This window comes from Pempheris klunzingeri, chromosome 7 (assembly GCF_042242105.1).
Source record: "Pempheris klunzingeri isolate RE-2024b chromosome 7, fPemKlu1.hap1, whole genome shotgun sequence".
NCBI lineage: Eukaryota > Metazoa > Chordata > Actinopteri > Acropomatiformes > Pempheridae > Pempheris > Pempheris klunzingeri.
The window spans coordinates 15992625-16017457 of record NC_092018.1 but is presented as its reverse complement, the minus strand read 5'-3'; the positions used below and the strand labels follow the sequence as shown (position 1 = coordinate 16017457).

At 41.3% G+C, this 24833-nt stretch overlaps 1 protein-coding gene across 2 annotated transcripts in view; it reads right to left on the bottom strand.

Moving 5' to 3' along the window:
* trpm3 (transient receptor potential cation channel, subfamily M, member 3) overlaps positions 1-24833 on the bottom strand; it is a 132231-nt gene that overhangs the window by 35209 nt on the left and 72189 nt on the right. For both annotated transcript variants that reach the window (XM_070832996.1, XM_070832997.1), the window contains exons 2-8: positions 20582-20661; positions 18902-19103; positions 17376-17589; positions 15525-15649; positions 14509-14680; positions 3389-3563; positions 2627-2750 (exon numbers count right to left, since the gene is read on the bottom strand). In XM_070832996.1, coding sequence (XP_070689097.1) covers positions 2627-2750; positions 3389-3563; positions 14509-14680; positions 15525-15649; positions 17376-17589; positions 18902-19103; positions 20582-20661 — 1092 coding nt within the window. The remainder of the gene's footprint in view (positions 1-2626; positions 2751-3388; positions 3564-14508; positions 14681-15524; positions 15650-17375; positions 17590-18901; positions 19104-20581; positions 20662-24833) is intronic.

Below are 24833 nucleotides of genomic sequence, written 5' to 3'. Positions count from 1 at the left end.
ATGTTAGTGATACTATGTGGACCTGTCAGTCTGTTATTTCATTTTGTTTTTAAGTGTGCGATCTATGTGGTTGGCAGTTTAGCTACATAGCATGTTGTGCTATGTTCTCAAAGCTGCTGCCAGTACAAGCAGTAGACATGTAGAACCATAATTTGACTTAACTATGCAAATGGGGATAACAAACAAGTGTAGAAATCCAGTCCTGCAGAACCCACATGGTGGGAGTCTGGGAGTTTTGTGTTGACTTAATTTCAAACGGGCTGTACTGCTTTTATCAACTTGTCCTGCCGCATTTCAAGAGATTAGAATTGAAAAGTGGTTTGGTCTGATCAGGGATCAAGTTGTATGAGGATGGTGAAGTTGAAGAACCCCAGAGCAAAAAGAAATTTGCATCATAGGTTTAAAACAGAATTGAACAGAATTTTGGAGGACCGCTCTCACTGACCACACTATACTACATACTATACTATACACACATATTGTCAGGCTTTGTATTGGCTCTCTCTCTCTGGGATCTCTTTCTTTTTAATTTTCTGTTTTTCCCTCCTGCCTTGCAGCTTCTGCTCTCTCACACTCACACACTCACACACTCACACACACACACACACACACACACACACACACACACACACACACACACACACACACACACACACACACACTCCGATCCATGGAAGATCATGGAGTGTGATGAGGAGGGAACCCCTATGATGCCTATCAGCCTAATAAAAAGGAGACTAGTGAGAGGTGCCAGACAGCAGAGAGGTGACACACCAGCTGTATATCTTTCTGTGTCTTTCTCCAACAACCATAGGGACACTAATTTGGGCACTAATAATTGCAGTTTGTGTCCAATGAGAAAAGCCTGCAATTTTATGAAAGACATACAAGGAAGGCGATTGCCTCTATTGATAGCAATTGAGAGTGCTATTCAAGTTTTATGTCATTGGTAAATGTTTTATGTCATTGTTAAATTTTAGGCCACAGATGGCTTTTTCTTTTTCACATACATAAATACTACATGAAGTACAGCTTTCTGGATATGAACACCTATCCCACTGTTGGACTTACCTGCTCCTACACTCTGCTGTCTGGGATCACAGAGATGTGTCAATTAAACAAGCCCTGTTAAAGAGCAGTTTTTGCCGTTGCAGTAAATTGATTAACAGAAAAATTCGCAATTGGCCTGTAAAATGCTGAAATATTAAAGCAAAGGTGAAGGAGTTTAGCTCAATTTCAATATGGCAGTGGCAACAGTTTTGTAAGTTCAGAGAGAGGCTGCATCAGATTATCTGTCCTCTACAGCTGCTCCAGCTGAATGATTCACACTCCATTGTTCTGCCGTGGTTTAATGTATTCAGAGGATCCATCAGTGTGAGCATCAGTCAGCCACTGGAACCCCACTGAGGGTGCAATCAATCCACTTACACGCTGCACAACCATGACCAACGCCAGTCCAGCCTCCAAAATACTACGTGTGCTATGCATGTGCATGTTTCTGTGTGTGCTTTGCGTGTGGTGTGCACATGCTTTTTTTTTTTTTCTTTTGAATGTGACTCAATGTGTTAGAATTATCATAATAATTAAATGATTAACCTACAGTATTTTTACAAGCATGCACGATGAGCACGACACCTGGTTGAGTCATCATGTTTCAAGCTCAGCACTTTTACTTTAACAGTTGTGACAGAATGTGACTTGGGTGTGTGTTCATGCTTCCAATTACAAATTTATTGGCAAAATGCCACTGGCAGCCCTTACAAAAGACTATGTTCAAAGTGAGTTTTGGCAAGAGTATTAAGCAGTAAATCAGTTAGTGTTGCTGTAGAAGAAAGAGATACAGTAAAAACTGCTTGCCTACTGGTCTGCAGCATAGAGGATGTGTTCCACTATTATCTTGTGAATGAGTATCAGGTTGTGGGTGGGTGTTTGCATATGCACTCAGTGCACTGCTGTGGTATTCAATTTCAATCACAAATGTGTGTGCTTTGCTGTACATCATAATGACTGTGGCAAGAAAGCATCAAGGCCTTTACTACTGTGATCAAACACACACACACACAAATACAAAGACCCACTACAAACAGCATTTAACATCATTAATAAGAGGCTGATTTTATGTGACTGTCAGTGCTCTTAAGGCACTGAGCCTCTTCCCTAGGGGGTGAGGGATGTGTGTGACAGCCACACTAAACAGGGCGTGTGTCTTGACTTGAACACTGCCAAAGGGGTGCAGACATTCAAGGTGGAGGCCATTTGGTCCAGACGTCATCTGAATACATTTACATGCACTTAACATTACATGTCATGCATAAAAGATGGGATAATAATTGCTTCAATAAAAGTTTCATAATGAGCAAGCTTCATTTGACATATCCATTTTGTGACTCCTTCACATATTTTTCATTTTCTTTAACCATCAGAGTCATCAAAGCCTCACTAAATTGTGATATTTCTGTTATCGGTGATTTAACTGTACATGTGTGAGTGCGTGTGTGAGATAGAGAGAGAGAGCATATGTGCCTGTCTATGTGAGTCTATTTGTGCTTCAATGTGTTCCGTAGATACTCCATGTGAGTTTTGCTTGCATATGTATGTGCACAACTTGTATAAAAGTGACACTCACCAGCTCCTTCTTCTTCATGCACTCCATGAGAATGATGAACAGATGTTGGGCCTGTGTGCGACTGTAGGTGAAAGTCTTCTGGATGGTCACCAGCAACTGGTCTCTTAGAGACTCATTAATTATTCTGCAGAGGCAGAGAGGTGTGGGAAAAAAAGTATAAGTGGTATAAGGAAGTATAAGTATAAGGAAGGAGGTCTGACAATAGTAAGGAGAGTAAAATGGCTAAGGGGAAATTAGATTTATTTGTCAGTAAGTGAAACCAAGATTGAGTGGAGCTCTCAGCACAACTATCTGAGTCCTTGATGAAATGTGATTCTTGAAATTTACCTTCACCTACAACAAATGAGAATTTACTGCGTAACTGTAAATGTTTCCTCTGCATTAATCAAGTAATGCATCAGCACATTTCAGACAATATATACATTTTTGCAAGTTCTTGCATCACTAAAATCTTTTTTTCCAAAAACTATAGCAGCAGAATTTAACTGTTGCTGCCATATAGCATATACATTAAATTGCATGCTTGTTATGTTTGATCTAAGGCAGTGGTTCCCAATCCTAGTCCTGGTGGCCAAATGTTTCAAAGCAGATCACTTTGTAAAACTCATCACTTTGTTTAATGAAGACTATTTTGAATACAAAAAAATTCTGATTGCAAACAGTGTGAGGATGAAAATTTCCACAATGCAACTGATTTTTCCACACTGGAGGAAATTTGTATCAGTAAATATTTGTCCTTGGATTACAGCATAATGTGCATACCCTCCCTCCTCAGAGTATTTGTGTCCAAAGGCCAAGATGTCTGAGGCCCTGCCGCTGCCATCACACACCACCACGGGGACAGGAGGTGTGTCCCTGAGGTACTCCAGCACAATGGAGATCACATTAGGGCCTCCCTCTACGATCAGAGCCACCACCGGCACACCCTGACCAATACCTGCACGCAAAAACAAGTGGGAGCAAGAGAAAAAGGGATGAACAACACAGAAAAAGGGACAGAAATGTGAAGAAGGAAGAGGGAGGTTAAAACAGAAGGACGGTCAATAAATAGGCATCATTAGATCAGCAAAACTTGATCTATAAAAAGATCATTCCAAATTTGTTAGCAAGGAACAAATGTGAGACCTGTGATATCTTATGACTGTACTGTCAACACACTTTACGCTTTCTAATTATGGCAAGGAGGTTTTAAAAAAAAAACCTTGTACCAAAAATAACCAGCCCACTTTGTGCTTTGTACTCTGTTTCTGAGACACGGACATTGTGTGTGTGTGTGTGTGTGTGTGTGTGTGCCTGTGACTTTCACTGATAAACCCCCTACTGTTCCACACAAAAAATGGCTCCTTGCCTGCTAATCACAAGCTATTTAGGGTAATTATGCATAATTAGCAGGTGGGTTTTGCTGCACACGGTGAGACTATGTACAGGAGAAGGTGTTGTAGATAAGGAATTTCCTGCCTTATTCTTACTTGTGCTGCTCCCTTGTCTGTTTCTAGCTTCCCTTCAGTACTCTATTTGTCACTAGACCACTGAACATCGCCTTTTAGACACGATAGGCCCTGTAGACCCCAGAGTCCTATTCTCTCTTACCCCCCTGTGTTCTTTCCCCTTTTAGTAGTCTCAGTTGAATCCATTTCCTAAACCCTTCTCCCTTCATCCTCCCCTTTTCTGCTCTGTCTCACTTCCTGTCCTCCTCTCTCCAGTCTTTCTATAACCACTCTGCTGTCATCCTCCCCCTCCCATTCTGTTTCATGTGGTTGTGTTTTCTGCCGGGTGTTGTGACTCTTCTAATTCAAAAGCCGTGTAACTGCCGGATCTTCCCCGCCCAGCACCCTCATCCTGGTCTGCATAATTCACAGAGGAGAAAGCATGGTCTGTCTCTCAAACATGCAGCAGAAGAGCACGTAAAGATGAGTGCTTGCACACCGTATGCACATACACACACAAACAGAAGCACACGTACACACTCAGAGGCATACCCACCACCATTACGCTTTGCCTCACAGAGCCTCGTGCGGCCTTGCAACAGGGACAGTTACATAAGGAGAATATTTTAGGGGCCTCGCCTACTTCAAAGAGGTAAAACGTCACTGTCCCGCAACACATCACACGACCGTACATCAACAGAGCTGAATGTGAGAGAGAAACAGACTGATGACTTGCGTTATGAATCAAATTCTTCCATTACTTTTGGATGCTGTTACCTGCACGCATGTGCACATGCGCACATGCGCACATGCACACATGCGCGTGAGCTTGCAGTTGTGTCGGATCAGGCACTGATATTGATAACTAGCGAGCTTTGGAGGCTGCGCTGCAGTATCTAAAGCAGATTATTGTTCAACTGAAACCCACCAAGGAGCAGATGAGGAGGGGAAAGCACAGCTGCGTCATGGCTAATTGGTAGGAGAAAACACACACACAAACGCACATACAGGCAAACATGCACAAAGCCACAAATGAAATGAAGTTCTCTTTTGCCTGACAACCCCAAAACAGCTGGCACATTTTAGGATGGCTTTTGACCTCCCGTTCACAGTCAGTTTTTCTAATTAACCATAGCATTAACTGCTGTATTTATTCCTGTGGGAACTTGGCTGTATTAAAACATGGATGAGGAACTCAGACATGACGGCCCATTCATTTTAATTAGAAGGTGTCAACAGAGCGCACACTCTGGAAAACTTTCTCCTGCTTCCTACTGTGGGTGCCCATAACACTCATGAATGAATTCTTATTGCTTTTACATTTTATTGGACCTAAAAGTTATGTGTTATGATTCAGTGAGTAATCTCCTTATATTATGTCCAGTAAACACTCATTATAACGTATGTATGGAAAGTTTCTGGATCCATGGACATGATGTGATCTGATTTTCAATTAGGGCTGCCACTAATAACTTGCCACACAGTCCAATGCAGCTTCCACTAAACTTGCAGTTTTCTACTTTCTTAAATTTAATCGTGCGATTGCTAGAAATGTGTCTGTGTTTTTTGTCTCCCCGTTTCTCACAATACCTTTTGTTTGGTAATCCAGACTTCAGATGTGACTTTGCACTCTATAAATGATGAGCAACACGTGCAAATAGGTGGGAGGGTCATTGAAATGAGGCAATGTAAAGTAAGTTGTTGATATTTGGTGGAAAACTACTTTATGCTCCGAACAAAAATCTCAGAATCAATGTCTGCCTCTGGTGCAATGTCAATCTGTAGCCACTTTGTTTTTTTCAAAAAGACATGACTCAATACTTTAAAAAATGCAGAGCAATAAAACAGTAATACCTAAATGTAAATAAACAGATTTATTTCAACAATCCCCATCCAGTAGGTATTTTTAAATATGCATTAAAAACAATGAGAAATGTTTTCAAAGCAGTGAAGGTTGCTAAATCAGTCTACATGTGTCTATAAATGAATACAGGTGATTCTTACAGCATCTGTTGTCTACAGCTGCTTTATACTCTATGATAAACTCCTCCAGTTCCAGCAGGACAGACGTGTTAATAAATCTTCTTGATTTGAGAAATGCGACACTCTAGCCTAATGCTGTTACACACAACTGTCCACTCTGTCTACTTGAGTGGAATTATATGCAGATAACCCCACACACCTCTACATACATCAGATGGGCTGGTTATAACTAGATTTTTTCTGACTAGACACATTGAATAATCAGGCCTCATTAGTCCTGTACACCATGACCTCCTTTGAAACTTTCTTTGCAGAAATGCATTAAAGTGCAAGCACTGCTACGTCACATCTACATGATGCAACAATTTACAACATGAGATGGAGTAGAATCAACCGCAAAAGAGCTGGATTGATGCAATCATATAAATTCATCTCCAAGCCCGTTTTCATCACTTATTTCTGTCGTGACTGTGCTAATGAACTTTTAAAAGACACAACATGTATAACATTGAGTGTTCACGTAATGCCACAACATGACAAGATTTCCTGAAAAAGCGACCATTTGCAATCTCCATTTCAGTTCAGCTGTTGTTGTCATGCGTCATTGTGATTGCTGTTTTTGTTTCAAACTGATGGGAGAAGTGATATGACTGCTGATCTATTAATAACCAAACCCGTCAGAATTATTTGACTTTACCCAGACCTTTTGCATTTTGTGCTCCTGCACATACAATACGTGGACCTAATTAGCAGGTGCACTTGGAGATGTCTGCTTGTCACCAAGACCTACCACTTTGTACCGGTAATTGTGCTTGAACGATTGAAACAGGGTCAAGAGAAGGTAAAAAAAAAAAAACAATAAATTATTAAACAGGGTAGTGTTTGTGCTCTAACCACCATTTTTAAAAGTAAAATTTCATCAAGATTCTTGTACTATTATGCGATTTATTACGATTATTTTTCCCATTTTTAATTACCAAAAGAAACACGAGTCCCAAATGTTGGTGGAAAAAATAACAATAATAAACATGTGATATAACAATATAGAGTATGTTCTGTGGATCTCTGCTGGCCGGCAGGCTTGTGGTTTGAACCGGGGGCCTCTCTATGTGGAGTTTGCATGTTCTCGTGCTTGTGTTGGTTTTCTGGCTTCCTCCCACAGTCCAATCTCTGAACTCTAAATTGCCCATAGGTGTGAGTGTGAGCATGAGTGGTTGTCTGTCTCTATGTGTTGGCCCTGTGATTGACTGGAAACCAGTCCAGGGTGTACCCTGCCTCTCGCCCAATGTCAGCTGAGATTGGCAACCCTTAAGGATAAGTGGTATAGACATACGCTACACATAATATATGCTATGCACTTTGTGTGGTCTTTCTCAACGCCTTTCCACACACAATTCTTGTATTGACTGTATCCATGCACCATTCCTACGCTCCAACGCATCCGATAACACAATTGTCAAACCCCTACTCTCTCTTTCTCTCCCTTGTCTCATACATCGTTTTAATCCAATGCCCAAACCTTATCTCTCATGAGGGAAACCTGAAAAAGTGTGAACAAGCAGAGGCAGAAGAAAAGGAGCGAGGTGTTTGATGAGACCACAACCTTCTATATTTATCCAGCTTAGGAGATGAGGAAGTAAAGATGAGCAGAAGGAATTAGGGAGGGAAAGAGGAACGTGTAAGCGAGACACACATAACATGCTTAAATGGTCCTAATTAAGGATCCAGCAATGACTCATCCTCTGCGTGTGTGTGTGTGGGTGTGTGCGAGTGTCTGCGAATTTGTCCTTGTATGTGTCAAATTAGTATCAGCATGACTGGAGGAGGTGTGCTACAGTATGTGGGTCGTTGTCTTCACACCCCCCACACCACAAATAAAAAACAAAAACTCTCTCTCACACATACACACACACACGTAAACACTATTAGCATGGCAACAACTAACGTGGACAGGAAACATCAGATCTGTGAAGGCAACATGACTCGACAGGCTACAGAACAAAAGGTCAGGGGGTAGGGACATCAAAAGGGCAAAGCTTCTCTCAAACTTTAGTTTTCCAGTCATGTTGTGATATCAAGAGCAATGCAGACTCAATCTGATGGTCTGTGCCATCTTTTCACCAGTAATTTCAGTCAAGTAGTAGCGTTGCCAAGCCTGAGTTAGCCAAAGAGAATCAGTCATGAATGGTGTTATTGATAAGGAGAAGACATTTACAACTGGGGCAACTTTGGGTTAAAGGAATTTTACCCCATTGACTTGATAAAATCCATGCATCGAAGCCTTGCTTGGTTAATGCTGAGGATGATATAGTACTGTACTGTGTATGTGTTTGTGTGTTCGAGACTGTTGTGAGTTAAAATGATATTCAGAAATCCAGGATATTAGACCCCATTTACCTCATTCACTCCATGCGTCATCAACAGGACATCAGAGCTCAGATATCAGAATAACAAAGTGCAAACACATTCAAAAGGCATTTCAGAGGGACTGAAATCCAATTATTGAAAACACCTTGGGAGGTAGTTTGAGATCCAATTCAGCCAGATCCTACAAAGGTGCAAATGCATGCATCCTTTCAAGTCACATGTGCAAGCTTCACTCCAAGTGCATCTACTGCATGTCAATAAACAGTTTGAGGAAATATCCAATCACAGTCTGTTCCCTCCATGAATGGTAGCTAAAGTTATACTGAAATTAAACTGAAACTACCTGTTGTTCTAATATTATGACTATGTATCAGCAAGTAAAGAGAAACTGTCTTCACATGATCCATAAAACCAACAGGGAACATCTCATCACGCCACAAGTCTTACAGTGTTTGTTTGACACTCAAGCCAATCAGTGAACTATTGAAAATAAGGGTGGGCAATATGACCAAATCTTCTATCACAATTTATGTAATCTACATCATGATGGTAATTTTTCTGTAAATTCAATGGTTTAAATCACATTTGATTATTTTCTTCTTTTATTTGGACCTTCCATACAAACAGAAACACCTGACTCACATGAGACAACACTTGAGATAAAAACAAAAGGCTCAAAACATTAAAACATTATTTAAAAACGGAAGATTCAAAATTCCAAATGAGAACATTAATTTCAACTGTTAAACGTATTAAGGTTAACAGGTGCAAGTGAATACCAGCCTGACTTCAGTCAGTGTGATGTCTCCTGCTCCTGCTCTGTGTTTACACTTTCATTCTCCTCTCCATGTCGGCCCAAATCACGTTACCTTGTCAGCCAGCTGGACTCGCAAGAACACCCGGTATCGAGATTAGGCAAGATCACACGAGAGTAGCTTCTGTGTTGGGAGTACACAGTATATAATACTGGGATGCAGTAAGCCGGGTTTATTATACAGCCAATAACTGCAGTTAAAATTCTAAAAGGTTATATGTAAAAAAATTATTGGTAAAAGTAATAAATGTATGTGACAGGAGGAAACAGAAATAGAAAAATGCCACTCCTACTTTTCCAAGAGACATTTACCTCAGTACTACTGATCATGCACTAAAATTGTTTCCACACCACATAACCTGTTGTCATCCTGTCGCACATCCTTAACCTGGAACCATACCTACAGCAATCTCATATCCAAGCATACCTACAACTGACTCTTATCTCTTCACCACAGGGTTGAACACTCTGGCGGTTCATGTTTATCATTTTGACGTGTTTTTTATATCCATTCGTGCTTGAACACACCTTAAAAAAATGACTTCAACTGTCCCCACACTCTGAGCACCTTCTCTCACCTGCTTGCAAATACTGAATCTACTCATCCACCTCCACAGGCCCACTGATTTAACCAGTCATCAATGCAGCACCGCCACAGAGACCAAACCAGAGTGAAAAGCCAATATTAATGCATGTGACTCATAGTATTGGTACAAGAATAATTGGCACAAGACCTGAATGAACTTTGAATGAAATTGTTTGCACACCTTTTGCTTGGTTTGCTTTAGATCCGACAGCTTTTATTATGTGTGTATATGCCTGTTTTAACAGATTTTTTCTATCTTTTTATACTCAACATCATTGTGAATGAGGGCCAGCCCTCAATGATTTTCTCGAGTTTGAAATAAAGGTAATAGTTTTAAAAGGCTTTTGAATATTGACTTTTATACAGCCTAATTTTGAAGTTCTCAATTCATATTATTGTCCTGCGATTTGTGCTTTTTGTCACATTGAGCAGAGGGTGACATTTAAAAGCCAGATTCAAACTGTGACACTGCAGCTCTGTAATATCTTGGTCAAAGACCAAGAGCCGCTAAGTAATCCAGTTGGTCACACAGTTTGACAGCATAAAAAAGGAGCAATGTTATTAGCTATATCTGAAAAATCAACTGTGTCCGGGCACTTACAGTGCTTGAAAGAAGAGTGTTACAACCCTCTTGCCTTCCCATGTACCATAGCTTAAGTATAATCTCTTCTGTATGGGCCACTCCATAGTGGAGGTCACAATGTCGCAGCTAATCTGCAACGCAAGGCCTTATAGCTTCGGAATTCAATTACCCCGGCTACTTCATCTTTTACCTACAATGTGATTAATGAAACCACCGTTATAGGAGGGTCAGCGAAGGTTACAGAGTAGACATAGAGTTAAAACACACACATGCCTACATCTATGCACACATTCAATATACAAACTACTTATGCACCCATTTTAATATTCAAAGTAATTTGGGCAAAATGGAAGAGGGCACACTCAAGGTGCCTCATTCATTTTTGCAGACTTTATCTGCACAAATTAATAACTTTTGTTCCTCTTTGGGCCTGACATGTACATCCAATTTAAGATTTTCATGTGTGCATAAAACACCAGTGTGAGTAAATAAGATACAGGGCTTTCTTATTTTTTCTTGTTCAATTTTATGAGACAAAATAAGAAAACATTCATGGATGAAGGCTATTATGTCCTGTCTGTTGCTGCCTTTTCACTGTTTCATGCCGCTGTGTTTTTTCAGAGAAGTGACCTCTGGGTAATGTCTCGTCTCACTGCCTGCGTCCTCCTCAGCTGCTTCACACTTCCTTTGCGCTTTATATAATTCTCTTCCCCCTCTGCTCAGCCTCAATCCCTTTTCACTGTTTTCATTTTCCATCCCTCCTCTCTTCCTCTTTTTCTTGTCGTCTCTCTAAGGCAGGTGTGTGATTAAAAAGCATTATGGCCACTGCTGGGGACATGCCGAAAGAGCTGTGCAATGGCTGACTGAGCTGTGCTGAATGGTGCCAATCTTTTCATTGATTTTCTTCATATTTGAGTTTGACAATGCCTGCTAGCTTCAGTAGATGGTAAAGGGAGAGTAAAGTAGGAAACATGTCTGTATGTGTGACCCTGATGACCATAAACGAGTGTAGTGATGAGAAATACAACTTTAATCGACAATTGATCGATTGTATATGATTATGTAGTGTCTGTTCATGATTACTGCTTATAAGCTCTGTCCCTCTGTTTGCATGTGAAGCATCCTGTGCTATCTAAGCTGAATCTTTATCACGGTAATCCAGGCTCATTTGCATCTTCCACTCTGTCCATGTTATATCAAGCTAGACCGTCTGTCACGAGAGTCATGTTTGTACGGCAGGCCACAGTGCTGAGAATGTACTCTTGCATGTGAATACACTGGCTCCATCCACCATATTTACAGCCTCCCAACCCCAGCTTCCTGTCCAACGACATTTATTTTGTTTACCTCCACCAAGAGCTGTCCCTGAGATATTCTTGTCCACTCCACTGAAGAGGGTAGAAAACCACATGAGGTGACACCCTGGACAACATCACATATACAGTGACTGGAGACTGGAGGAGAGCGTATGCAGAGAGAAATACACGTCTTGTCACCAAGGGGGTGTTAAGAGGTTTAGGGACTGCGCAACTGTGTTCCAATGATGAGTTTTGACAGGTGCTGGCATAGCTTGTAATGGAGATGTGCAAAATGACCACAAATAACTTGTGGCAACAGGAAATCAAAATGTAAACCCATACATTCCTTATACAGAACTGATCCCCATATTTAAAAATTGTCTTCTAATATTGTGGAACCAACTTGATTGCTAAAGCATTTCCAGCAGTCTCGTGATGATAGCCATTGCATGGAAAATTGCACACAGACACAGTAGGATTAGCCACAGGATGGCCCAGACATCACAAAAATACCACAGGGGGAGATTACGCATATCTATCCAACACACTTCTTTCATCCTGTGTTTGTGTGCAGTGTGCGTGACTGTGTTAAAGGAAAAAAGAGCTTGTGGTTATGTGTGGTCCACAACACACATGTTAGGCCATTCAAACTAAACTGCTTTTCTCTCTTTACTTTCTTTATCCTCCCTTCCTTGACAAGACCTCAGGCTACACTTGGATCCCACAGGAGCCCTGCTGTCAGGAAAATTGATGCACTCCTCGATTGACCGTGGACAGGTAATCAAATCAAGAAATGGTCCTTGTCTGCCAACCATACTGCTGTGAACAAGGAAGTAAAGGATACACATGCACATCAAGGTACAGTACATCAGAAACACACATATAGCAATCGCACAGCTACTTGAAAAACTGCGCACTATGAACAACAGCAAAATACAAACTACAACAAAATGGATATGTGGCTGGTTAGTCAATAGTGTATTAAATCCATTTGGTGTATGTTACCCTCTTTTGGGGGCAAAATTGTGTTTTTGTTGATATGCAGAGCTTCAGGATTGCAGTGGCGTTTCTTCCCATGTTAAGAGGCTTATGACTACTAATGGGCCACAAATTTCACAGCCCTAACAATTAATTTTTTTTCGATATCACATCTTATCGAGATGATCTGTGTTATGCAGTGTAAGTGCTCACCTTGGATCCAGACACATGTTCATCAGATGACAGATCAATAGTGCTTGTATGACAACTGGGCGTCCCTTTGCCTTCCCAGCCCCTTTTGTATGAGTCCAGGCATAGGATGACAAAGGGAAGTCCATAAGTCACATAACTGGACGGTGAACAGGTAAGAAAGGACATTTTTTTTAAACCCCTGAAGTCGAGGGTTTAGGCAGAATATGCAAGTGGGTACACTGAACTGGTTTCACTGTAACATACCCTTATAAGCAACCGTGAGCAAAAGTGGTGTTGACAAAAGTAAGGTCTGAGTGCTCTTGACACTGTAACCATGTGCCTATTTAGTAATATCTGTTTTCTGAAACCCTCAGTTTTTGAATAGCACAGTGTGTACATTCACGTCACCCAGACCCTGAAGAAATTATTATAAATGGCTTTATTCTGACAACAAAAGCAGGCAGTAACAAATAAATCATGTCTGCACACAACATTTCTCTGACTCAGGTTTGATGCCAGCCATGACACATTCTAAACAACACTGTGAGAGGCAATTGAGAAAGGTATTTAAAGGGTATCAGGGAGGTTTGCATGTGCTTGTGTTTTTGGTTTGTGTGTGAGAGAGACAATAAGAGAATGAGCGAGAAAGAGACTGAGGAATGCATCTTGTATTCACGCAAATTCATTTGGTTTCTAGCTAAGGTGTAATGAGGAAATTGAAAATGGAGAAATGCAATGTGACAAGGGCTCAACTGTGGATGAACACTCCACACAAAGGCAGATATGTGCACAGGCAGACACAAATACGTATTAATACACACACACAGGACAGAAACAGCTACGTCTTTACGTGCACAAACAAGAATTGAAGTACACCCTTGCTGCCGTTTTGTGAGCAAGGTGTATTTTTGATGCAGCAAAATGTTAATACATGGAATGCTGTATCGAGTTTGAACAGAAGTGTGTGATAATACACTGTTCAGTTAATGTGTGTCAAAACAACGTGACGTTGACCCACTGGTTAAAAATGCTTCCCATCTACCATGTTGTGACTGGTGTGTACTATCAAGTTTCAAATAAAGATAAAAAGATTGCAAAGAAACACATCTGATGTACCCTTCAGTCTTTGATGCGTCTGTAAAAAAGTACAACTTTATGTACTTGGCTTGTCTACAGTTGAGTCTATGTGTGTGCACAGCTACAATGGCTGTGAGCTGGTCATTATATCTGTGTTTGTTAGATGGTTTGGTAGTTTTGTGTAGCACCCCAGAACAGAGAGACACGGTTTATTAAGCAAGTTCATTTGAGGAGTTCATCTGAACTGTCAGGAGGCTTTGAAAGAAAAAATAAACCCCTCCTGAAGGGAGGGACATTTTCAAAGGCTCATCGAGTTATATCACTGCTGGCTAAAAATACACTGTCTGACAGCATGTGTTCAGTGTAAAGCAGGTAGTGATAATGTTATTCTGGTTGCAGCTATAAAATAGAGCTTGAACCCAATTAACCCACCATGGAGTCGTTGATAAAACATGGATTACAGTTTCATTATGCTCTTATCACTCGTCGTGTCATTTGAAAACACCTCCTTTAATTTAGGGTAAGTAGGTCAGACTGGCACTAGCCGTGACAGGCAGATACAGTAAACTCCACTCACGTGTGTTGATCTTCTGCAGTGAGATGTGTTTCTCTAGCTGACGTCGCAGTTTGACCTCAGCGCCGTACTTTCCTGTAGTGCCATTGTCTGCCAGGATGAAGTGGGAGTGGAGACTGTTTAGAACTGTCAACTTGCTCATGGGGTTGGACATGGTCTGGTACGGACGCACCACCTAGCCAAGAGAAGATAACGATTACACATACAGCCTTAAAGCACATGGCTTACAGGGATATGTGGCAATGTGATAACAGAAAACTGTATGGTTAAATGATAACAAGGTCTTGTTTTCGTAGCACCAGTAATGTAAGCCAAGTAATGGCAGACACTGCAGTAGATTCTCTTTTGCAAAAGGTTTAATTAAAGGAGCACTCTGCAGATTTTACAGCTCAATTTCAATTTACATGTCATGGGTATTACTACTCAGCCACAGAAAACAGTTGTATAATGTCCTCTGTGGCTCCAGAGGAACATTTATTGTACTGTTATTAAGGTTAGAATGAATTACACTAAAAACTGGGCGAATATTTTCATGACATTAATGACAGAGGTTTCCCAGAGGCTTGGACTTGGTCTACTGGAGCAGTGCCTGACAATCTCAGGTAAACTCATCTGGTCATTACACGTACAGTTGAGACCAATCAAGCATGAATAAAAGAGCTTCAGCACTTAATAGTCTCATTTCAGCCACCAACATTAATCTGTTCTGCTTGACTTGCTCAGTGCGACAGAGTGGAGCACACTCTGATGAAATATTAACTATAACGTAACATTGATCCCAGAGATTTGAATGAGTCAGCACGCGCTCCGCAGTCGAATGTAGTTCCGCCAGCTGTCCAGCTCACTTGGAAGGAGTGTTCACAGCGTGGATTGGCTTACTCAGCATTTCAGTTAATAAACTGTCAACTGTAATTTACAGGCAACTGCGTGTGACATTTTTCACATATACACATGCAAACAAGGGCTAACGCCCACTCTGTGATTCATATTGTTCTGTTTGTTTGTTCTCGGAGACTTACATCTTTGCCAACAAGATCCTCTTGATTTTCTACGATGCCCCACGGAGCAATGCCAATAGTGCAGATCTTTCCCCTTGACTTGGAGGCGTGGTCTTTCAGTGCATCACCCACATGGCGAATCACCCCTGTGATTGTTTGTAGGTGTGTGTGCAAAAATGTTTAAGAAAAGGGCAGGGAAATGGAAAGAAAAAACTCTTTTGTCACAATCAATACACAGCCTAAACTTAGATTATGATACACTCTGCTGGAAAAGATGAACAGAATCTATTAGGTGCAGAAGACAACAGCGTGGCCAACAGAAAATGTGAATGCACGCACACACACGTGCGCACACACACACACACACACACACACACACACACACACACACACACACACACACAGCTTCAAACATAGACAGGTCGTAGCTCCAGGCCTCTAGTTGTTGTCCTCAGGGGAGCGGCAGTCAGACCTGGAGGCCATCTTATCCCATCTCTCCAGCTGACATTCATTCTTTCTCCACCTCCACCCTCAGCTATCCCTTCAATCCATCCTTCCATCCATAATTCAGGCATCTTTCTTCCTCTTTCTTGCCTCTGTACCCATTCTGTCACTAAATCTTACTTTCCATTCCCTTCTGCATTCAAGTGTGGGCACTCTGCAGCATCCACAGCTGTATCATTTCTTTACATCACTCCTATCAAACTTTATTTTTGCATCTCTTCTCTTATTTCTAGCCTGCTAAATCTAGTCTGAGTTACTAAAAATGTCTCTCTTTTTAAAGACCTATACACAATACAAGATCAATACAATGAACTCCTACATTGATGACAAAGTGAAACAGTGCTGATAATGTTTGACAAAAGGTGGCTAAGAAATGAATATGTGGTCCATACCATCCCAGTATGTCAACCAGCATCAGGCAAGCATTTCAGACTTCATACCGCTATCCATAGCTTACCAAGATCAGAACACAGAGGAGCTAAAGTTCACTCATGGAGCCTACTTTCCATATGTATGATAACCCCACATTTATGCATAATTCACGAGCTGTCAATCTTTCAGCTGACTTTTCAGTTTTCCCTACATTCATTTCAACCAATATCCTGTTTTTTTCTCTGCTGCATTTAAACTTCCAACCCGACAACTCCTATGGTCAACACATCCAGTCCACTGGGCTCCTCAGAAATCCTGCTCTAGGCAAAATTCATACAGCTCTTCAGTATCTTCGACAAGTCTTAAGCCAATCTTCTCTCTCTCTCTAATCTTGATTCTTCAAAACTATTACTAGTGTTCTTTCTCTAATGATTTCAGTGGAATACCACTCCTTGAAAAATATAGGTCCACGATAGGCCCAAATTGCCTGACATTCTGTCATACAGTTTGTGCAATCAAATACGCCTTTTGGTTTAAACGTGACACCCTGTAATTGAGTTTCTGCGATAAAACAAGCAGTTTCAACTCGTTGACACCATTTTCATTCAAGATGCATGAAATAATAATTGAGAGCTATCACTTCACCTGTCTGGTCTGAGTATGAGTGTCTCTAAGAACAGCTGAGTGCTTGTAATATACTTAAAAGAACCCTTTCGCAGTGATTCAGTGGTTCAACATATTTAAAGCCTCACAGGGCTTCATAAATATAATATTCAATAGCTGATAACTTATGAAGAACATTTGAACAGATTCATCATACTCCTGGCACAAGTACATAACCACTCAATTTGTATAAAACAGTAAGGCTGCACATTGCTGATAAAAGATCAGGGGAATGTTGCATGATTTTTGAGTATTTCACACTAGTAAAGACTGTTTTGCATTAGTTCTCACAATAAGCTGCGTTTATGTGTGTGTGTTTATACTGTACTTCACCTGTGTTGACCCCTCCGGTGAAGATCCAGGCTCCTGTTGTCATGGCAGCCTTGATGAGCCCTTTGCCAAAGACCTGTTTAAGTTTGGGCTGTAACTCAAAGTTCTGGAGGCCCCCGTGGACTGAGATGAGCAGCTTGGGCAGATCCAGCTGCCACTCCTTGGTCATCAGGTGGAGCAGAAGGTCAGGCTTGGTGTCATAAGATACTCGCACATACTGAAAACAGAGGGGCATGTGTCAGTGATGTACAGCATCACATCTGCATCACCCTCAGCCACACTATGACTTGAAGTCGGCGTGTGCTTGAGACATACACACAAACGGGGAACGCATGCATAAACATATGTGCACTACATGCTATAAAAGCATTCAAGTGAAACAAATCTGTGAAGGAAAAATCATGAGATGGAAAAGTACCACATGAACCAGTGTTGCAGACCTGCCCGGGTGTATGGTTTTCATTTCCAAGCGCAACAGTATTGAACAGATGTTTGCTATGATTGGAGAACCACATGCATTATAGAGCATCTGTTTATATATCTAATTCACCCCCAGACACCTAACCTGACATATGCCTGGATTAATAATTCAACACTAGGAACACATTAGACATAATGCAGCCTTAAGCATCTGAATTCCCTCAATGCTACAGTATGTGTGATGGGTGATTCTGTCACCATGGTTATCATAAACGGTGATTATATACAATCAGACTAGTTTTGGGATGGATCGATTAATCACGCAAAATTTTATCTGCTGCAGTGTCTACACACTTAAGTCTTTCTAATCACTAATTATATGTAATTACATTATAATTATGCTAATTTGATTGATTTTGCATGCTGATATGACTTTGATTTTGTCATTCTGCATTTGTGTGATGCCTTTAAATTGATCATCTAGCCAGCTACAGTATAATTTTGCAAAGGAACTGCATTGAGGAAGGCACACGGGGACTCCAGATGAGTCCTCATTACATGCAATTTTCATTTGTATTTGGACTATGTATCAATCATGTATTAATTCACAAAAAAATGCCATTCATTGGAATATTCAACCATTTTAACAGCGCTGGTATAACTGCCATCCAGATCAATAGGTGAATTTCAGATAAGCAAGCATCTAACACTTCCCTCCTCTGTACCTGTGTGCTGTCAGTCTGCATCGGTTTACTGCAGCTGAGGAAAACATCTACAAATCACATCAATAACGATGCACTTTCAGTTTTTCCTCTCCTTACAGTGTATTCAGCGAGGACCACTACTCTATTCTTTTAACCCATGCCAAGACAACATCTCATGTTATTATTCTCCATCCAGACATCAATGCATAAAACTCCAATCATTTTGTCCATCTGTCCATATTCAGTCCAGATACTGAATATCAGATTGTGACAAAATTTGGGGGAATTTTCAAAACCACACTTCGAATAATGCAAGGGGGTGTTTCCATCAGGGGTCAGAACAACATGGGATGTTGACTATCTCAAGAGAAAAGGTTTCCACAGCAGATTTATTATGGAAGTCACCATGGCTTTGTTGGAGTGTCCTCCTCCCTGGAACTCAATCGTGCCGAAGGCATCAGTGGGGCTGAGCTGTGTGTGCTTGCTGATCGACCACTTCTCCGACAGGCTGTCATTCTTGGCCAAACGCTCTGCCTTATCATTCTGGCTGGATGAGATGCCCGGTGGCAGGCCCACATGCTGACCTATCAGACGACCACAACAACACCTGGGTGTGAGGAGAAAGGAGAAGTGAATGAAAGATTAGTAAATTACACTGTCCTTTACACAGTCCAATGGAGAAGCTACCGTAGCATCGAGAAGGAAAAAGAAGATGGTGAGAGAGAGATTTTGTGTGACTGAGGAAGAGAGAGAAAGTGTGAGAGCTGCCAAAGTCATGCACCCAGCAGTAAGACGAGGGCAAGGCTGAAGTGACGGCTTGTCATCTGACTTTCATCTCCTGATTGGGAGGAGAGGAGAGCAGAAGGATCTGTGGGCCCCTGCAATCTTTATTGGCTGTCTCATTTTGTTTTCTGCTCTTCACAAACCTCTGTCTTTTCCTTTCCCTTGTTCTCCAGGAGTTAGCAGAATGACGGTTATATGAATTTTTGCATCCCTACACAAGTGCGTGGTTATTCAGATGTACTGAATGCAGCTTTCATATTCCACATTTTAGCCTCACAGGGTGTAGTGGGAGCCCTAGGAGGATTTGATTATCACTTCATGTTTCCGTCGCCTCTTACCAAAGGTACTCTGCCTCCTTCCATCTTATGCGTCAAGACATATGTTTTTGACTAAAAAGAGAAAAGCTGATTTGATCTTGAGAAACATCTCTTTCCCTTCCTCCTGGCTTCCACTTGCTTTTCTCCAGTTGTGCTAATTCTGTTTACCTAACAAACAGTGGCATTTCCTATGTGTGTCTATGTCTGTCTATGAGGGCGGTACAGCAGGAATTAGGCTTGCCTCTGTGAGTTTGTCACCCAAAGGTCGACTGTAGTAAAGATTTAAACGTTACTCTTACAGTGACTTTGCGGAGCAGAAACAGAGGAATGTTGAGATGGTGTGCGCAGAGGTGTCTCTTTCAGAAGGAAATTACATTTTCTTTCTTGATAAGTGCTCTAGTCATTACAATCATGTTATTAGTAGTAGTATTATGCGGACCCTTAGAAACGTACTTTCACAGTTATACTTTGCTACACTGATAAGCAGTGCACCCCTGTCCTTAAATTAATAACCTTTTAAAATGATGTGTAATATTTCACTGTCTTCATGGCCTGAACCTGAATTTCATATCTCTGGTTTTAAAATGTATAATGTCAGTGTTGGGGCTCATTAGAGCAAAGCATCTACCTGTGATGCAAATAGAGGCCAGCGTGATATTACTCTGAGGCATGTTTTAAAAAGGTCAGTGGTGAAACAGGGCTCTTAATCTGCTATATGTGAGGTGGGCTATAACATTTGCTCATTACACTCTTGAAGCTTTTATAGCAAATAATCAAGCAGCTGAATCATTATATATATATATATATATACATAACTATATATATCTAAGACTAATCTCAGACAATGATGAACTTTCTTTATCTCTTGTTTGTTCCACAGTTCAAAACAAAAAGGATTAGCTGGAATTAGATAATGTGCATGTATATGTATATGGTGCAATGCATTAATGTTTTTCCAATTTCCTTTACGCACAGACTTACTCACCTATGGGGGTCTTTGGCGCTCACTATGATATGAACACATTCTCTCTTGCTGAACGCTCTTTCTATCCACGATTTCTGTGCCTGCAGACATGAAGACAGAAGAACTCAGTCAGTTTTTGTCAGCTAATGGGCCTCTGACCTGAGCGAGCAGGAGTGACAGCAGACAGACAACAGAAACAGGCTCAAAACATGAGCAGACTTGTGTTTGAGGACTTCACCTGCAAAAAAATGTTTTTTTTGCCCTTCAGGAAATAAGAAGGGTTCTGTCTGTTGAAATGACACAGTCGGAGCTTTGTCATATAGAGACTTTTCTTCTTCAGTCTATTATTCCGCAAGCAGCAGTCAAGTTTAGGGGGCGGCAAACAAAGCAAACACTAAGAGATGCTGAACGTCTCAAATGTTAAAAAAAAGAATAAATAAATAAATAAAAGTTACAAGATGGCAGACACACACCACCACATAAGAGGTGTACAATCCCTCTCATAATTGGCTCAAGATACTCAGACAGAGAAGTTTTATGTTATTCAGCCCAACTCCAGCCCTAACTGGACACATTGAAGATGATGTAGTATACGAGATGTAGTATAGTGGTGTAGAAAGTCCTTATGTGCAGCCAAATGATGAGCAAGTATGTGCATGGATTTCTATATGTGTGCTCTGTGTTCTTGTAATGTACAGTATAGAAAGACTTCCTCAGCATAATGCGGCTAGTGGAATGGTTCATTTGTGATACTGTAATGCTCTGCAGTTGCAATCTGCTGCAGGTCTGAGTGACAGAAACTGACTAGAGCCAATTATCCTGTTATGTACATGACCAGAGAGGCACAGAGTCTTAACCTGAGACACATGTGCAGCACAAGATAAGACACTAATACATTTATGTATATATGTTTCCACAAAAACATGCATAACATGAATCAACTTACAACAAGAGGCATATGCTGCATGTATGAGCTGATAAGAAAGGGCACTGTTTCCAGAGCTGACAAGGACAAATACATGAACTGTTGTTTCTACATAATATTTGAAAATCAGTAATTGTTAAGGTCCGTACGCTACTACAATTTTCCACCAAAATATTCATTAGACTGCCTTGGCAGACAGAGACAGGCACATACTAAATGAGTATCCAGTCCAGAGAGAACACACTGGGGATCAGCAGACCATGGTTAGATGTGTGTAGATAGGCGACCCCAAAATCCTGTGAGAACACAGGATCTCACATGTTCATTTACCAAAACATAAATCAAAAAAAGGTTGTCATGGTCATGTATAATGCAATCAGTGCCTACAAGGTGAAGTAACACAGGAAAACTCTGTTTCACTAATAGCTGAGTGAATTCTCACTCTCAGTATATCATGGTTTCAGGTTTGCTCACTTCTTTTTGGGCAGTTTCGTTTTTAGAATTTTTTCTCATTTTTATCGCACGCAATGTCTGAGGTAAATATCAAACACGTTTAAACAACTGGAATGACAATAACACAACATGGTTCACTGTGTGATTTTATCTCCACCGACCCTGTCCGGAACAGACTCAGTCCAACTTGTTCCATCAGTCGTTTTGCCTAAAATCATACTTATAATCCTTAAAACAATTGTGTGTCCCTGTGTTAAGAGATCAAAAACTTTCATTTTTTCCTCTTCTCTATAATACACAGTTTCTTGACCAGTTCATCCAAAGTAGCTTTGTATTGCATCTATGATGCAAATGTTATGTTTCTGTGATTAGGAAAATGAAATGAATATACTTTCTACTCAGCACTTTGTGGTTCAAAGATTGCACTTCCTGGGTTGACACCACCATTCCAGGAAGTAGACCATGTCTGTGTGAGGTTTTGTGGCGACGGAGCACAACACCAGAGGTCCAGAATAGGACCGAATGTCACAATGGGACAGTCACAGACAACCAGGAGGACACAGAGACCAGACTCCTAAAAACCCGCAGCAGAGGGAACACAACAGCCGTGAAAACAAAAGGACAGGGCTTTTTTCTGCTTTTTATTCTGGGAGAGCTGCCCCGGCTCTTCTCCCAGCCAGCAGAGCTACGAGCTGCTTGTACAGGGCTTTCCCCACCGCCACAGCTACAACAACACACGCCCCATCCGCGTGACTGGCCCTGTCACACCACAGCACGCCAAAACCCACCGCAACTGGCCACAAACTGGCTCGGCCTACACACAGGCACACTTACCCTAACACCAGACTTCCCACGATTAACCATTACTCTGGGGGGCTGGGGGGCTGCTTTTAGAGATCACCCTGGCCACGATGACTCAGCGGGCCACAACAACGCCCCCAGCCCCATTCTTTCCCTGACATGCCAGAACCGTGTATTCATCCGCCAGCTCATCCTGGGACAAACTAGATCCGCTCAATGGTAGCAGCAGCAGAGGTTTTTAGATTTGATTAGCACTGACAGGGCTGATGGCAAAATCACAAACAGTAACACAACAGAAAAAGCCTTTTATGTTCTCTAAGTGAACCCTTGAAAAAGGGACCACAGTGGTTTCACCCCAGAGCATCCCAGACAAAGATTTACCTCCCTTTGCACTCCGTGTTTTGCTCTGTCCCTTTCAATTCTGTATAGGTACAGCATGTACATTTTCTCACTCTCTCTGTCATACTGCTGCATCTGTCTCTCACTCTTCCTTTCACACTCTCTACTATTGCTTATGAGATTTGACATGGTATGATGAGATGGCACATGGCCTGCACTCCGTTGTATAATTAAGATTTATCACCGGGGTGCACCGACATGCACTCACTCACACACACACACACACACACACAAATGCAAGCACACAAGCCGTGTGTGTAAAGGAGCGACTGTGCGGCAAGTGAGCAGCATCTGACAGCCCGTTAGGGGTCTTGACTCCATTACACTCAAACTCCACCATCGCCACCCTCTTGTCCCTGTCCTCTCTTCCCCCTCCTTTACTATTGTATCTCCTTTTTGTTATTGGCACTGGCAGCAAGCTGAATTGGGAACCATATCCAATCAACAGCCTAATCTCTTTGCTCTCTCCTCTTTCCTCTCCCTTCTTTTCTCTTTTCCTTTTAACGAATGAGTCAGCTTTCATATGGGAATATGGGTAGCCTGTAGCACATATTTTACCAATAAATGTTAGTTTCTTTGAAAGGAGTTTATTAAAAATATTTAACAAGAGGGATATAAGTAGGATATAAAACCCAAGCACCCTCCCTTTCTTCTTCTGGTATATCTATTCCAAAAAGTGATTACAAACTAAATCATCACCTTTCCACTTCCACTTTCCTGAATGGCTCTACATTGACTTTGGTTTTACTGCCATCTGAGGGATAGTAAAAGAAGTAAAAATGAGACATAGCTGCTTCCCTTTCTGAGGTACATCTCGATTTCTTCGATTTTTTCTTTTGGTTCACTTTGCTGTTACGTGTCAAGAATGGTATGGTAACTCAGACAATTATCACAATTTTAAACAATTAATGTTAGCAGACAGTCACCACAATCATGATAAATCAGAGTGGTCGAAGATGAGACCATTTTTTGGATGAGGATTACAGAAAATACAGTGTTCTCATGACACATTCAAGACCTAAAGATAGTGATATTTTTGTATAATTTTTCTGTATTTTCAATCATTCATCTTAAAAAAAAACCAAATAGATTAAATAAGACAAGCTTAAAGAGGATAGATAGTTATCTTCGTAAGTAGGTGTTTCCTCAGTTGAAGGACTGACTCACTTATATGAGACGAGTACATAACCGCTGAAACAAGAGACTGCGAACAGAGACACACACAACACACAGCCCAGAATTTCTCTGCTTGAATTTTGCAATCAAAAACAATTTCCAAAATTGGAGCGATTTTGTGTAAAATGGAGAGACAAAGGAGGCTTTGTTTGCCCAATTAAGCAACTATTAAATGTACACATCTGGTTTCCATGACTCACCTGTATTGTGTAATGAGCTGCACTGTTGTGGCCTTCCACTCATAAGCATGGTTGAAGTTAATGTCAGAGTCATGATCCTACCTAAAAACTGAACGAAACAGATCAGAGCAAACCTGATCAGGCCACCTCTCAGTCGACTGTGGACTGGTCTACTCTGGGACTATTAGCACTGCTGGTATGTGTGTGTGTGTGTGTGTGTGTGTGTTCATGCTGCAAAGGGTGCACACTGAGGAAGCCCTGATACACCACTAGTCTTGCCTATCTGTCACAGTCTCCTCCCCACTCCCAGATCCAAACATCTGGGAGCGTGTGAGCCAAG